Source organism: Coregonus lavaretus (assembly GCF_964263955.1).
Source record: "Coregonus lavaretus genome assembly, contig: HAP1_SCAFFOLD_4966, whole genome shotgun sequence".
NCBI lineage: Eukaryota > Metazoa > Chordata > Actinopteri > Salmoniformes > Salmonidae > Coregonus > Coregonus lavaretus.
This window is the reverse complement of record NW_028160565.1, coordinates 27501-44611: the sequence shown is the minus strand read 5'-3', so window position 1 is coordinate 44611 and position 17111 is coordinate 27501. Positions and strand designations below refer to the sequence as shown.

The 17111-nt window shown below is 47.3% G+C and overlaps 1 protein-coding gene across 1 annotated transcript in view; it reads right to left on the bottom strand.

Annotated features, from left to right (window-relative positions):
• Positions 1–6: 6 nt before the first annotated feature.
• Positions 7–17111, bottom strand: part of LOC311121672 (nuclear receptor coactivator 2-like) — a gene marked incomplete at its 3' end in the record, with an annotated part of 43450 nt that continues 26345 nt past the window's right edge. The window contains exons 4-9 of the mRNA XM_084196131.1: positions 15618–15795; positions 12709–12897; positions 4324–4425; positions 2344–2484; positions 1519–1666; positions 7–541 (exon numbers count right to left, since the gene is read on the bottom strand). Coding sequence (XP_084052257.1) covers positions 7–541; positions 1519–1666; positions 2344–2484; positions 4324–4425; positions 12709–12897; positions 15618–15795 — 1293 coding nt within the window. The remainder of the gene's footprint in view (positions 542–1518; positions 1667–2343; positions 2485–4323; positions 4426–12708; positions 12898–15617; positions 15796–17111) is intronic.

Genomic DNA, 17111 nt, shown 5'->3' with positions numbered 1-17111 from the left:
CCCTGTTCCAGACCCACACATACCCACAGGGGAGGGCGAGTGCAGGCATGGGGCCATGCGAGGGCTCCCTGCCATCCCTGGACTCGCCCGGTGCCTAGGGGACAGCATTGAATTCTGTTGCCCCGGATGGGGGCCTCCGGCTGGGCTGGTGCTGCCTCGAGACGGGCTGCTCATCCTCCAGCTGACCCCTTGCTGGTGGGGATGGTTGGGGGGGTTCATGCCCATGCCGCCCTGCATCCCCCCGGGGTAGCCCATGGGCTGGGGAGGGCAGCCGTAGCGGTAGCCCTGCATGTGTCCTGGCCCGGGCCCGACCCCTGGTTCTCTGGACCCTGGACCTCCATGAGCAAGGGAGAAGGGCGTGCTGTTGGAGCTGATCGTGGTGTCCTGTCCCTGGGGCACCAGGCCAGAGATTGTCCCCGGGGTTGGAGGTGTCATGGAGGGGTTGGGGGTCATGGGTTTGGGGCCCATCCCTGTCACCTGCTGGCCCTGTCCACCGGGCCCCATGTCCTGACCCGGTCCCATACCACACACTGACTGCTCTCTGGGGATAACACACAGGATACAAGAGGTGGAGGTTACACACACAGAGAGAGACAGAGAGAGAGACAGAGAGAGAGACATAGAGACAGAGAGACAGAGAGACAGAGAGAGAGAGAGAGACAGAGAGAGAGAGAGAGAGAGACAGAGAGAGAGAGAGAGAGAGAGAGAGAGACACACAGACAGACAGACAGACAGACAATTCTCTGACAACAGCTCTGGTGGACATTACTGCAGTCAGCATACCAATTTCACGCTCACCCAAAACTTGAGACATCTGTGGCATTGTGTTATGTGACAAAACAGCACATTTTAGAGTGGCTTTTTATTGTCCCCAGCACAGAACATGCTGTTTAATCAGCTTCTTGATATGCCACACCTGTCAGGTGGATGGATTATCATGGCAAAGGAGAAACGCTCACTAACAGGGATGTAAACAAATGTGCGCAACAAAATTAGAGAGAAATAACTTTTTGTACGTATGGAACATTTCTGGGATCTTTCATCTCAGCTTCATGAAACATGGGACCAACACTTTACATGTTGCGTTTATATTTTTGTTCAGTGTAGAATATGGATATGAGGCCACTGCGTAGGACTTTGAGGCAAGAACAGGTCTATGCTCCCTCACAAAACACCATACAACCCTGAAACCATAATGTAAACCACTCTGGTTACGTCGCTCTCACACACAGACAAGTGCGCGGCATTGTACGCTCAAATTCTGTCACACCGAGCATCTTAGATGGCACATTTTTCTATTCAGCCCATATTTTTGGCAGAGTAAGCTATGCCCTTACCCCTGCAGTATGTATAGAGACATGTAGAGTTGAGGGTTAGGTTTAGGGGTTAGGGTACGTACCCCTACAGTATGTGTAGAGACATGTAGAGTTGAGGGTTAGGTTTTGGGGTTAGGGTACGTACCTCTGTAGCAGATGTAGAGACGAGTTGAGGGTTAGGTTTTGGGGTTGGGGTACGTACCTCTGTAGCAGATGTAGAGACATGTAGAGTTGGGGTTCGTTGGTGGCAGGGGAGCGGACCAGCTTGCTCTTGGTGTGAGCTGACACGATGGTCCCGTCTGACAGAGAGAACCTGTAGATGGGGCTGAATGCCTGGCCGTGACGCAACACTGGAGAGAGACGCACAGGGGGAGGGAGGGCGAGTTAAAGAGGCAATCTGGGATTCAAACAACAACAAAACTGTCATTTTTTTTTTGGTAAACAGCTGAGGGATGTTGGCTGGAGGAATGTAACTACTTTGGATGCTAAGGGCTGACCATCCATGAGATCAACATGATGGTGGTGTGATTCTCTACGACGATAGTTAATCATGGTCCAAAAGACTTCTCAACAGCTTCTACCCCCAAGCCATAAGACTCCTGAACAGCTAATCATGGCTACCCGGACTATTTGCACTGCCCCCCCACCCCATCCTTTTTACGCTGCTGCTACTCTGTTAATTATTTATGCATAGTCACTTTAACTCTACCCACATGTACATATTACTTCAACTATCTCAACTAGCCGGTGCCCCCGCACATTGACTCTGCACCGGTACCCCCCCTGTATATATAGCCTCCCTACTGTTATTTTATTTTACTTCTGCTCTTTTTTTCTCAACACTTTTTTTTGTTGTTGTTTTATTTTTACTATTTTTTTGTTAAAATAAATGCACTGTTGGTTAAGGGCTGTAAGTAAGCATTTCACTGTAATGTCTGCACCTGTTGTATTCGGCGCATGTGACCAATAAAATTTGATTTGATTTGATTTGATTTGATTTGACACAGCCCTCGTCAGGTAGTCTCACCCTCTTGCTGGTGCCTCTTGGCGAAGGACATCTCTCCGTCGTTCTGTAGGTGAAACCTCTGGATGCTTCTCCTCACCAGGTCCTCCCAGCCAGGCTTCATAGAGGCTCTCAGATGACTGGTGTCTAACGACGTGATCTTACCTATAGATACAGCGGAGAGAGAGAGAGAGGCTACTGATCACACGCGTGTGTGTGTGTGTGTGTGTGTGTGTGTGTGTGTGTGTGCATGTGTGTGTGTACTGTCCGCATATCAAAGTTGCAGGTAGCAGCCAGAGAGACAGACAGCTAGGTTGCTGCTCCAACAGATACTTTATACTTTACCAGCCAGTTGAAAGAGTATAAAATGTGTGTGTGTGTGTGTGTGTGTGTGTGTGTGTGTGTGTGTACCCAAGTACTATATAATCTGTTTGATATAGAGTGTGAGGTTCTGTATGTTAAGGGCGCAGGCATTCTTTTCAAGAAGCACGTGTGTTAACAGCAACGGTAGCTGGTGCTTGGGTACTGCCCAGGCTTGTTGGTGGCATACGGCTGGTAGACAGGTCTCTACCACGGTGCTTGGGTACTGCCCAGGCTTGTTGGTGGCATACGGCTGGAAGACAGGTCTCTACCACGGTGCTTGGGTACTGCCCAGGCTTGTTGGTGGCATACGGCTGGTAGACAGGTCTCTACCACGGTGGGTACTGCCCAGGCTTGTTGGTGGCATACGGCTGGTAGACAGGTCTCTACCACGGTGCTTGGGTACTGCCCAGGCTTGTTGGTGGCATACGGCTGGTAGACAGGTCTCTACCACGGTGCTTGGGTACTGCCCAGGCTTGTTGGTGGCATACGGCTGGTAGACAGGTCTCTACCACGGTGGGTACTGCCCAGGCTTGTTGGTGGCATACGGCTGGTAGACAGGTCTCTACCACGGTGCTTGGGTACTGCCCAGGCTTGTTGGTGGCATACGGCTGGTAGACAGGTCTCTACCACGGTGCTTGGGTACTGCCCAGGCTTGTTGGTGGCATACGGCTGGAAGACAGGTCTCTACCCCGGTGCTTGGGTACTGCCCAGGCTTGTTGGTGGCATACGGCTGGAAGACAGGTCTCTACCACGGTGGGTACTGCCCAGGCTTGTTGGTGGCATACGGCTGGTAGACAGGTCTCTACCACGGTGCTTGGGTACTGCCCAGGCTTGTTGGTGGCATACGGCTGGAAGACAGGTCTCTACCACGGTGCTTGGGTACTGCCCAGGCTTGTTAGTGGCATACGGCTGGTAGACAGGTCTCTACCACGGTGCTTGGGTACTGCCCAGGCTTGTTGGTGGCATACGGCTGGTAGACAGGTCTCTACCACGGTGCTTGGGTACTGCCCAGGCTTGTTGGTGGCATACGGCTGCTTGTTGGTGGCATACGGCTGGTAGACAGGTCTCTACCACGGTGGGTACTGCCCAGGCTTGTTGGTGGCATACGGCTGGTAGACAGGTCTCTACCACGGTGCTTGGGTACTGCCCAGGCTTGTTGGTGGCATACGGCTGGAAGACAGGTCTCTACCACGGTGGGTACTGCCCAGGCTTGTTGGTGGCATACGGCTGGAAGACAGGTCTCTACCACGGTGCTTGGGTACTGCCCAGGCTTGTTGGTGGCATACGGCTGGAAGACAGGTCTCTACCACGGTGCTTGGGTACTGCCCAGGCTTGTTGGTGGCATACGGCTGGTAGACAGGTCTCTACCACGGTGCTTGGGTACTGCCCAGGCTTGTTGGTGGCATACGGCTGGTAGACAGGTCTCTACCACGGTCATCTCTTTACAGTGACAACCTGAGACACTTGATCTGTCATTGACTGTTCTGGAATTGGTTCCAGTCTGTCTGATCATTTATAGATTTTTTTTTTCTTCTGATTGGTTAAGAACTGTCTGGTGGGCTGCCTTGGTCATAATTATGTGGCTGTGTGATTGGTTAATGCCAGACAGGTGGGTATGATCGTAGTGCTGTGATTGGTTACCTTGCAGGTCCTGGCGGGTGGTGAAGCTCTCGTGCGTGGGCAGAATGGGCCGCTCCTTCATGGGCATCCTGCGTGCCACACAGATCAGACATGACTGGAAGTCTAGAGAGGGAGAGAGTAGAGAGAGAGAGAGTAAGAGGAGAGAGAGAGAGAGAGAGAGTAAGAGGAGAGAGAGAGAGAGTAAGAGGATAGAGAGAGAGGGAGGGAGAGAGAGAGAGAGAGAGAGAGAGAGAGGAGAGAGAGAGAGAGAGTAAGAGGAGCGAGAGAGAGAGAGGGAGAGAGAGAGAGAGAGAGAGAGACAGAGAGAGTAAGAGGAGAGAGAGAGAGAGAGAGAGGGAGAGAGAGAGAGAGTAAGAGGATAGAGAGAGAGAGAGGGAGAGAGAGAGAGAGAGAGAGTAAGAGGAGCGAGAGAGAGAGAGAGTAAGAGGAGAGGAGAGAGAGAGAGAGAAAGAGAGAGAGAGTAAGAGGAGAGAGAGAGAGAGAGAGAGAGAGAGAGAGAGAGTAAGAGAGAGAGAGAGAGAGAGAGAGAGAGAGAGAGAGAGAGAGAGAGAGAGAGAGAGGGGAGAGAGAGAGAGAGAGAGGGGAGAGAGAGAGAGAGAAAGAGGAGAGAGAGAGAGAGAGAGAAAGAGGAGAGAGAGAGAGAGAAAGAGGAGAGAGAGAGAGAAAGAGGAGAGAGAGAAAGAGGAGAGAGAGCGAGAGAGAGAGAGAGAGTAAGAGAAGAGAGAGAGTAAAATAAAATAAATAAATTGCTTTCTACCCGAACCCAGAACAGACCACATTACACACTAATAAACCAGCATGTTCATCAGAAATGCAGAAGGAAAGTATTAGCATGCTCTGATGGATTATATTACAAAACCCTCCACAGCGGCATTGTGGGTAAAGTATATGACATCATGAAATGTATTTACTCGAACAACAAACGTAGTATTAAACTGAACAATAAAACAGAGTTGTTTGTACAAGCGCGAGGGGTGAGACAAGGGTGCAGTTTAAGACCAACCCTGTTCAACGTTTACATCAACGAACTATCAGTGTTGTTAGTCCGATCAGCAACCCTCAAAGATGAGGGGGTCAGATTCCTGCTCTACGCAGATGACCTTGTCCTACTGTCACTAACAGAGCAAGATCTACAGGAACAACATAACATTATTTTGGGAATACAGCATCAAATGGGCAAACGACATCAAGTTGCGATTTTCAAGAAAAAGGCCAGGAATCAGAGCAGCAAACACTCAATATACTTAATAAAAAAAGAACATTTCTCAAAAATAAATCCTCCTATCCAAATCTGGTGTAAAATATTCAATAGTGTAATTTTACCAATTGCACTTTATGGAACTGTGGTTTGGGGTTCAACCTGTAATTATGATTATAAGCACTGGGAGACAAACCCAATCTAAAAATCTACATAAATAATTATGCAGAATCATCCTAAATATCCAAAGGAAAGTACCAAATAATGCATGCAGAGCGGAACACGGACGATTCCCTTTAATTGTAAATATAAAGAAAAGGACAGTAACATTTAGGAAACATTTGAAACTAAGCCCCAAAACATCCAAAGCTGAACCCCTGAAAATAGTCCCCTATGTCAGCTGTTAACACTAAACAACCCTATTATCCAAACCCAGAGGGAAATTAGGGAAATTATTCAGATTGTTACAGAAATTAAAACCTCATATTTGACAAATTGGGAAAATGAAACAAAAAACACAGAATAAACTAAAATGCTATTTGGCCCTCAAAAGAGAATACAAACTGGCAGAATATCTCTACTCTGTCAGAGATACAAAACAGAGACAGATCCTGACCAAATACAGGCTCAGCCACCAACTGGCTGTAGAAAATAGGAAAAACACATGGCTACCCAAAGAGGAGCGTCTATGTGGCACGACAGGGGAGGTAGAGACAGAGATGCATTTTTTCCTCTACTGTGAGAAATTCTCAAAAATAAGATCATATTATTTTTAAAGAAAACATCTGAATCAATTCCCAACTTCTGAGCATTTACTAATGTCATAAAGCTGGGAATTATTCTGGGTGAGGGAGAAACCGCAAATATTACTGCCACAATACCCCACAATATCAAAGTGGAATTATGTTTAAAGAAACTTTTTACAAATTAATTAAAAATGAAAAGCTGAAATGTCTTGAGTCAATAAATATTCGACCCCTTTGTTTTACGGCAAGCCTAAATAAGTTCAGGAGTGAGAAATGGCATCCTGTTCGCAACAAGTCACTAAAGTAACACTGCAAAAAATGTGGCAAAGCAATTAACTTTTTGTCCTGAATAAAAAGTATTGTCTGGTGCAAATCCAATACAACATGTACTTCCCCCAAAAACGCTTTTCATCAATTTGTATAGCAGACCCTCATGCCAAATTGAGTCAAAGCTTCTTTGAAATCAATAAAGCATGAGAAGACTTTGCCCTTGTTTTGTTTTTGTTTGTATGTCAATTAGGGTGTGCAGGGTGAATACGTGGTCTGTCGTACAGTAATTTGGTAAAAAGCCAATTTGACATTTGCTCAGAACATTGTTTTCACTGAGGAAAGCATGCTGTTACCGATAATGCAGAGGAGTTTTCCCAAGGTTGCTGTTGATACATATCCCATGGTGGTTTTTGGGGTCATATTTGTCAAATTTTGTGGATTGGGGTGATCAGTCCTTGGTTCCAAATATTGGGGAAGATGCCAGAGCTGAGGATGATGTTAAAGAGTTTAAGTATAGCCAATTGGAATGTGTGGTCTTTATATTTTATCATTTCATTGAGGATCCCAGCAACACCACAGGCCCTTTTGGGTTGGAGGGTTTGTATTTTGTCCTGTAGTTCATTCAATGTAATTGGAGAATCCAGTGGGTTCTGGTAGTCTTTAATAGTTGATCCTAAGATTTGTATTTGATCATGTATATGTTTTTGCTGTTTGTTCTTTGTTATAGGGCCAAAAAGATTGGAGAAGTGGTTTACCCATACATCTCCATTTTGGATAGATAGCTCTTTGTGTTGTTATTTGTTTAGTGTTTTCCAATTTTCCCAGAAGTGGTTAGAGTTTATGGATTCTTCAATTACATTGAGCTGATTTCTGACGTGCTGTTCCTTCTTTTTATGTAGTGTATTTCTGTATTGTTTTAGTGATTCACCATAGGCTCAGGTTTTCTGAATCTATGTTTTTGGTTGGATAAGTGTCTCAATTTCTTTCTTAGGTTTTTGCATTCTTCATCAAACCATTTGTCACTGTTGTTAATTTTCTTAGGTTGTCTGCTTGAAATGTTTAGATTTGATAGGGAAGCTGAGAGGTCAAATATACTGTTTAGGTTTTCTACTTCCAAGATTACACCTTCACTATTACAGTGAAACGTTTTGTCCAGGAAGTTGTCAAAAAAGGGATTGAATTTTTGTTGCCTAATTATTTTTTTTTTTTAGTAGGTTTCTACACTACTTTCCTTCCATCTGTAGCATTTCTTAATATTATTCAGTTCCTTTGGCTTTGATGCCTCATGATTGAGTATTGCTCTGTTCAAGTAGACCGTGATTTTGCTGTGATCTGATAGGGGTGTCAGTGGGCTGACTGTGAACGCTCTGAGAGACTCTGGGTTGAGATCAGTGATAAAGTACTACTGCCAAGAGATGAGCTGTAGGTGTACCTACCATAGGAGTCCCCTCGAAGCATACCATTGACTATGTACAGACCCAGCGTGTGACAGAGCTGCAGGAGTTGACTATGTACAGACCCAGCGTGTGACAGAGCTGCATGAGTTGACTATGTACAGACCCAGCGTGTGACAGAGCTGCAGGAGTTGACTATGTACAGACCCAGCGTGTGACAGAGCTGCAGGAGTTGACTATGTACAGACCCAGCGTGTGACAGAGCTGCAGGAGTTGACTATGTACAGACCCAGCGTGTGACAGAGCTGCAGGAGTTGACTATGTACAGACCCAGCGTGTGACAGAGCTGCAGGAGTTGACTATGTACAGACCCAGCGTGTGACAGAGCTGCAGGAGTTGACTATGTACAGACCCAGCGTGTGACAGAGCTGCAGGAGTTGACCATGTACAGACCCAGCGTGTGACAGAGCTGCAGGAGTTGACTATGTACAGACCCAGCGTGTGACAGAGCTGCAGGAGTTGACTATGTACAGACCCAGCGTGTGACAGAGCTGCAGGAGTTGACTATGTACAGACCCAGCGTGTGACAGAGCTGCAGGAGTTGACTATGTACAGACCCAGCGTGTGACAGAGCTGCAGGAGTTGACTATGTACAGACCCAGCGTGTGACAGAGCTGCAGGAGTTGACTATGTACAGACCCAGCGTGTGACAGAGCTGCAGGAGTTGACTATGTACAGACCCACCGTGTGACAGAGCTGCAGGAGTTGACTATGTACAGACCCAGCGTGTGACAGAGCTGCAGGAGTTGACTATGTACAGACCCAGCGTGTGACAGAGCTGCAGGAGTTGACCATGTACAGACCCAGCGTGTGACAGAGCTGCAGGAGTTGACTATGTACAGACCCAGCGTGTGACAGAGCTGCAGGAGTTGTGACCCGTTTTTGTTATTCTCTCTCTCTCCTTCTCTTCCACACTTTCTTCCCTCCCTGATTGCTCAGCACACATTCATTATTCCTCCTGACATCTGGAACAGGCTACAGGAGGATAACAACTATAATAATAATAATAATAATAATAATAATAATAATAATAATAATATATTTCGTGGGGCTTACATTTGTCCTATTTCAGTGTGTATTATACGTGTGTGTGCATTGGAAATGTTAATTTTTTTTGCATATCCCCAACTCCCCCTGAGACAACCTTGGAGAGTGGGGTCACGGCCAGGGACTGCCATTATCAACCCTGGAGCAATTAGGGTTAAGTGCCTTGCTCAAGGGCACGGCTCGGAGATTCGAACTAGCGACCTTTCGGGGTCTGACCCAACGCTCTAACCACTAGGTTACCTGCTGCCCTACATATTGCCCTCAATTCAAATTTGGACCTCGAAACTAGTTCAACTGCTTAAAAAAATAATAATATATATATATATAAATAAATAAAATCAGGGACTGATTTAGACCTGGGACACCAGGTCGGTGCAATTAATTCTAAGGTAGAACAGAAAAAAAGTGGAAGTCCGGACCTCGGAGGGTCAGACTTGATCACGGATATAGGGAATAAGGGGCAGACCTTAAATCAGCACTGACATGATGGATGTGTCGCAGATGGCACCCTATTCCCTATGTAGTGCACTACTTTTGATAAACATACAGGCCAAACGTAGTGCACTACATAGGGAATAGGGTGCAATTTGGGATGAAGGCAATAACTAGCTATCCATTTCTCTCAGATTTACATTTTACATTTTTAGTCATTTAGCAGACGCTCTTATCCAGCGACTTACAGTTAGTGAGTGCATACATTTTTCATACTGCCCCCCCCCCCCCGTGGGAATCGAACCCACAACCCTGGCGTTGCAAGCGCTATGCTCTACCAACTGAGCTACAGGAGGCCTGTAGATCAGTGCAGATGAAGGATGAGGAGGCAACTGTAGACTATTGAGATTCACCCTGAGTGTATAGTCCAGCCAGGTAGTATGATCAACTAAAGCTAGCCAAAGAGAGACAAGGGGAGGAAGCCACTAAACTATTGAGATGCACCCCTGATTATAGACTATTGAGCTTAGGGCAGGGAATTACCAGAGACATCACGTTACAATATTATCACGATACTTAGGTGCCGATACGATATGTACTGTGATTATCGCGATTCTATATGTATTGCGATTCGATACTGTGATTCTATTGCGATTTGATGTTCCAAACATATTGCTCACTGTACTGTTTGTCTGCTGCAGAGAGACGAGAGAGAGCATGAGGAAATGAGTTTTGATCAGTCAGGGAAATAAAAGCGCTGACAACATGTTGGCTCACTATTTAAAAAGACGATGGAGAACAAAGCAACAGGATGAGTAAGTCGCTCTGGATAAGAGTGTCTGCTAAATGACTAAAATGTAACGTAATGGATGAAAAATAAAGGAGTGTAACTGCAGCTACAACTAGCAAGAAAATACAAAACACACACACACACACTTTATATACTGTATATATACAGTACCAGTCAAATGTTTGGACACACCTACTCATTCCAGGGTCTTTCTTTCTTTTTTAACTATTTTCTACATTGTAGAATAATAGTGAAGACATCAAAACTATGAAATAACACATATGGAATCATGTAGTAACCCAAAAAGTGTTAAACAACTCAAAATATATTTTATATTTGAGATTCTTCAAAGTAGCCACCCTTTGCCTTGATGACAGCTTTGCACACTCTTGGCATTATATATATATTGTATACATACTGTATATCTTTATTTATTTTTTACAAATCTATAATATTGTCCAAAAATTATATTGTGATATGTAACTATCGTTTTTCCCCTCATTCATTGAGATGTGTATACTACAGCCAGGTAATACATAGGCTAAAGCTAGCCAGAGGAAAGCAAGGTTCAGGACTAAAGACTATTGAGATTTACCCTGCTGTCTCCAGCTGGCCAGGTGGTGGTTCAACTAAAGCCAAAGAGACAAGGAAAGGAAGCCACAGTAGACTATTGAGATGCACCCCGGTTGTCTCCGGCTAGCCAGGTTGGAAGCTGAAGCTAGCCGGAGGAGAGTCAGTGGAAAAGTAGCTAGGGCTTAGGACACACACTTATAGACGACTGAGATCCTAGCACCCTAGCTAGGTCTCTCCAGCTAGCAGGCCAAAGTAGTAGGCCAAAGTAGCAGGCCAAAGTAGCAGGCCAAAGTAGCAGGCCAAAGTAGCAGGCCCAAAGTAGTAGGCCAAAGTAGCAGGCCAAAGTAGCAGGCCAAAGTAGCAGGCCAAAGTAGCAGGCCAAAGTAGCAGGGCCAAAGTAGCAGGCCAAAGTAGCAGGCCAAAGTAGCAGGCCAAAGTAGCAGGCCAAAGTAGCAGGCCAAAGTAGCAGGCCAAAGTAGCAGGCCAAAGTAGCAGGCCAAAGTAGCAGGCCAAAGTAGTAGGCCAAAGTAGCAGGCCAAAGTAGCAGGCCAAAGTAGCAGGCCAAAGTAGCAGGGCCAAAGTAGCAGGCCAAAGTAGCAGTAGTTAGGGGTCAGGACATATAGCCTGTTGAACTCTCAGTAGCTAGGGCAGGGGTTCCCAAACCTTTCTGGCCAACGACCCCATTTGATATCTGAAAATTCTCCCAACCCCAACCATGTGAGAGAAAACAAATCTGTAATTAACAGCCAATGTTTACTTTTTTTAAATGTTGGCTTTGGCAGTCAACTGTAAATGAGTCTGACATAATGTATTTTATCTCACGACTACTAATGGCTGTCGGAGCATCTCCAGGTCAGGGGTCGTGGTCGCTTCATTAATGCTGTTATCTCACGACTACTAATGGCTGTGGCTTGATGCATGTCGCGTCGGAGCATCTCCAGGTCAGGGGTCGTGGTCGCTTCATTAATGCTGTTATCTGACGACTACTAATGGCTGTGGCTTGATGCATGTCGCGTCGGAGCATCTCAAAGTCAGGGGGCGTGGTCGCTTAATTAATGCTGTGTTATGTTATGCTGTTGTAAATCCCGCTCCATTAATGCTGTTGTGTGTTATGCTGTTGTAAATCCCGCTCCATTAATGCTGTTGTAAATCCCGCTTCATTAATGCTGTTGTAAAGCCCGCTTCATTAATGCTGTTGTAAAGCCCGCTTCATTAATGCTGTTTTATGTTATGCTGTTGTAAATCCTGCTTCATTAATGCTGTTGTAAATCCTGCTTCATTAATACTGTTGTAAATCCTGCTTCATTACTGCTATTGTAAATCCTGCTTCATTAATGCTATTGTAAATCCTGCTTCATTAATGCTGTTTTGTGTTATGCTGTTGTAAATCCTGCTTCATTAATGCTGTTGTAAATCCTGCTTCATTAATGCTGTTGTAAATCCTGCTTCATTAATGCTGTTTTGTGTTATGCTGTTGTAAATCCTGCTTCATTAATGCTGTTGTAAATCCTGCTTCATTAATGCTGTTTTGTGTTATGCTATTGTAAATCCTGCTTCATTAATGCTGTTGTAAATCCTGCTTCATTAATGATGTGTTATGTTATGCTGTTGTAAATCCTGCTTCATTAATGCTGTTGTAAATCCTGCTTCATTAATGATGTGTTATGTTATGCTGTTGTAAATCCTGCTTCATTAATGCTGGTGTAAATCCTGCTTTATTAATGTTGTTGTAATGTTGTGTGTGGGAGTGGACAGACAGATCCTATCCCACCGCCCCTCCCTACCCTCTCTCCCTCCCACCGCCCCTCCCTCTCTCTCCCCCTCTCCCACCGCCCCTCCCTCTCCCCCTCTCTCCCCCCCCCCCCCTCTCCATACCTTCTGCCTCCTCCTTGATGCTCTTGGGTTCGGAGACAGCGAAACACTGCATGGTCTCATATTTCTGTTTCTGTCCCCCATGGTCGTTGGTCTTGTCCTGGTTGTCACTGTGAGGGTTGACCAGCATACGACAGTTAAACGTGTGACTGTTCCTCCTGGGAGCTTCACTGGACCACGGCACACCGTTCACTACAGGGAGATAGGGAGGGATGTAGAGGGAGGGAGGGAGATGGGGAGAGAGAATCATTGTTACCAATATTAGCCTAGTTCTGCTTTTGGGTCATCCACATGAAGATGAAAAAGAAACTGAAGGAGAGAGAGGAAGGTGTTAAAGGAATGTGTCATAACCAGGCCACTATGTATAAAACACCTTGAAAATACCCAGACCCCTCTATCCCTCTCTCTCTCACACACACACACACACACACACACACGCCCCATCTGTTCACGATCTCATTCAGCAGCATGGTGTGTAGGGGGAACATTGATAATCTGTGTATCTGGGCCACAGTACAGCCCAACACAACCCTGAAGATCATTTCCACGTTCCAGGGTGCTCTATTCTGCTATGCCTGATACACAGAGGGCTTAGAGAGACCTCAGTCTGATACACAGAGGGCTCAGAGAGACCTCAGTCTGATACACAGAGGGCTCAGAGAGACCTCAGTCTGATACACAGAGGGCTCAGAGAGACCTCAGTCTGATACACAGAGGGCTCAGAGAGACCTCAGTCTGATACACAGAGGGCTCAGAGAGACCTCAGTCTGATACACAGAGGGCTTAGAGAGACCTCAGTCTGATACACAGAGGGCTCAGAGAGACCTCAGTCTGATACACAGAGGGCTTAGAGAGACCTCAGTCTGATACACAGAGGGCTCAGAGAGACCTCAGTCTTATACACAGAGGGCTCAGAGAGACCTCAGTCTGATACACAGAGGGCTCAGAGAGACCTCAGTCTGATACACAGAGGGCTTAGAGAGACCTCAGTCTGATACACAGAGGGCTCAGAGAGACCTCAGTCTGATACACAGAGGGCTTAGAGAGACCTCAGTCTGATACACAGAGGGCTTAGAGAGACCTCAGTCTGATACACAGAGGGCTCAGAGAGACCTCAGTCTGATACACAGAGGGCTCAGAGAGACCTCAGTCTGATACACAGAGGGCTTAGAGAGACCTCAGTCTGATACACAGAGGGCTTAGAGAGACCTCAGTCTGATACACAGAGGGCTCAGAGAGACCTCAGTCTGATACCCAGAGGGCTTAGAGAGACCTCAGTCTGATACACAGAGGGCTTAGAGAGACCTCAGTCTGATACACAGAGGGCTCAGAGAGACCTCAGTCTGATACACAGAGGGCTTAGAGAGACCTCAGTCTGATACACAGAGGGCTCAGAGAGACCTCAGTCTGATACACAGAGAGACCTCAGTCTGATACACAGAGAGACCTCAGTCTGATACACAGAGGGCTCAGAGAGACCTCAGTCTGATACACAGAGGGCTCAGAGAGACCTCAGTCTGATACACAGAGAGACCTCAGTCTGATACACAGAGAGACCTCAGTCTGATACACAGAGGGCTCAGAGGGTTGAGTCTCAAATGACACCTTATTCTCTATATAGTGCTCTACTTTTGTAAAATGAATGCACTGACAGGCTGGGGCGCTCTGACAGGCTGGGGCGCTCTGACAGGTTGAGGCGCTCTGACAGGTTGAGGCGCTCTGACAGGCTGGGGTGCTCTGACAGGCTGGGGCGCTCTGACAGGCTGGGGCGCTCTGACAGGCTGGGGCGCTCTGACAGGCTGGGGCGCTCTGACAGGTTGAGGCGCTCTGACAGGTTGAGGCGCTCTGACAGGTTGAGGCGCTCTGACAGGTTGAGGCGCTCTGACAGGTTGAGGCGCTCTGACAGGTTGGGGCACTCTGACAGGTTGAGGCGCTCTGACAGGTTGAGGCGCTCTGACAGGCTGGGGCGCTCTGACAGGTTGAGGCGCTCTGACAGGCTGGGGCGCTCTGACAGGCTGGGGCGCTCTGACAGGTTGAGGCGCTCTGACAGGTTGAGGCGCTCTGACAGGCTGGGGCGCTCTGACAGGTTGAGGCGCACTGACAGGTTGAGGCGCTCTGACAGGCTGGGGCGCTCTGACAGGCTGGGGCGCTCTGACAGGTTGAGGAGCTCTGACAGGTTGGGGCGCTCTGACAGGCTGGGGCGCTCTGACAGGCTGGGGCGCTCTGACAGGTTGAGGCGCTCTGACAGGTTGAGGCGCTCTGACAGGTTGAGGCGCTCTGACAGGTTGAGGCGCTCTGACAGGCTGGGGCGCTCTGACAGGCTGGGGCGCTCTGACAGGTTGAGGCGCTCTGACAGGTTGAGGCGCTCTGACAGGTTGAGGAGCTCTGACAGGTTGAGGCGCTCTGACAGGCTGGGGCGCTCTGACAGGCTGGGGCGCTCTGACAGGTTGAGGCGCTGACATACATTAGCCACTACCTGCCTTCCTCTCAGGGGGAAGAGAGGAGGAAAGGAGGAGAGAGAAAGCAGTGCAGAGGAGAGGAGAGATGAGATAGAGAGATGGAGGGATAGAGTGAGAGAGATGGAGGGATAGAGTGAGAGTGATTGAGGGATAGAGTGAGAGTGATTGAGGGATAGAGTGAGAGTGATGAGGGATAGAGAGAGATGGAGGGAGAGAGGAGAGAGAGATGGAGGGAGAGAGAGAGGGAGAGAGAGAGAGAGAGAGAGAGAGAGAGAGAGAGAGAGAGAGGGATGGAGGGAGAGAGGAGAGAGGGATGGAGGGAGAGAGGGATGGAGGGAGAGAGGAGAAAGAGATGGAGGGATAGAGAGATGGAGGGATAGAGGAGAGAGAGATGGAGGGAGAGAGGAGAGAGAGATGGAGGGATGAGTGAGAGAGTGATGGAGAGTAACTGACCCAGGCTCTTGGGCAGCAGGTTCTTGATGAACTCAGCGTGGTCTCCTACGTGCAGCACACTGTAGACGCTGGTGTTCATCAGCTCCTCCTGGTTATACAGCAGGTACTGGGTCACGTTCTCAGACACAAACACTATGTTACCCTCCATATTCACCACGAAGAAGAACCCATCCAGGGCCTGAGAGACAGAGAGAGAGACAGAGACAGAGACAGAGACAGAGACAGAGAGAGAGAGAGAGACAGAGAGACAGAGAGACAGAGAGACAGAGAGACAGAGAGACAGAGACAGAGACAGAGACAGAGACAGAGACAGAGAGAGAGAGAGAGAGAGAGAGAGAGAGAGAGAGAGAGAGAGAGAGAGAGAGAGAGAGAGAGAGAGAGAGAGATTATAAAATCCATGTACACAAACAACAAGTGTGCGGTTAAAATTGGCAAAACACACACATTTCTTTCCACAGGGCCGTGGGGTGAGACAGGGATGCAGTTTAAGCCCCACCCTCTTCAACATATATATCAACGAATTGGCGAGGGCACTAGAACAGTCTGCAGCACCCGGCCTCACCCTACTAGAATCTGAAGTCAAATGTCTTCTGTTTGCTGATGATCTGGTGCTTCTGTCACCAACCAAGGAGGGCCTACAGCAGCACTTAGATCTTCTGCACAGATTCTGTCAGACCTGGGACCTGACAGTAAATCTCAGTAAGACAAAAATAATGGTGTTCCAAAAAAGGTCCAGTTGCCAGGACCACAAATACAAATTCCATCTAGACACCGTTGCCCTAGAGCACACAAAAAACTATACATACCTTGGCCTAAACATCAGCGCCACAGGTAACTTCCACAAAGCTGTGAACGATCTGAGAGACAAGGCAAGAAGGGCCTTCTATGCCATCAAAAGGAACATAAAATTTGACATACCAATTAGGATCTGGCTAAAAATATTTGAATCAGTTATAGAACCCATTGCCCTTTATGGTTCTGAGGTCTGGGGTCCGCTCACCAACCAAGAATTCACAAAATGGGACAAACACCAAATTGAGACTCTGCATGCAGAATTCTGCAAAAACATCCTCCGTGTACAACGTAAAACACCAAATAATGCATGCAGAGCAGAATTAGGCCAATACCCGCTAATTATCAAAATCCAGAAAAGAGCCGTTAAATTCTATAACCACTTAAAAGGAAGCGATTCCCAAACCTTCCATAACAAAGCCATGACCTACAGAGAGATGAACCTGGAGAAGAGTCCCCTAAGCAAGCTGGTCCTGGGGCTCTGTTCACAAACACAAACAGACCCCACACATCCCCAGGACAACAACAACAACAACAACAACAACAACACAATTAGACCCAACCAAATCATGAGAAAACAAAAAGAGAATTACTTGACACATTGGAAAGAACAAACAAAAAAACAGAGCAAACTAGAATGCTATTTGGCCCTAAACAGAGAGTACACAGTGGCAGAATACCTGACCACTGTGACTGACCCAA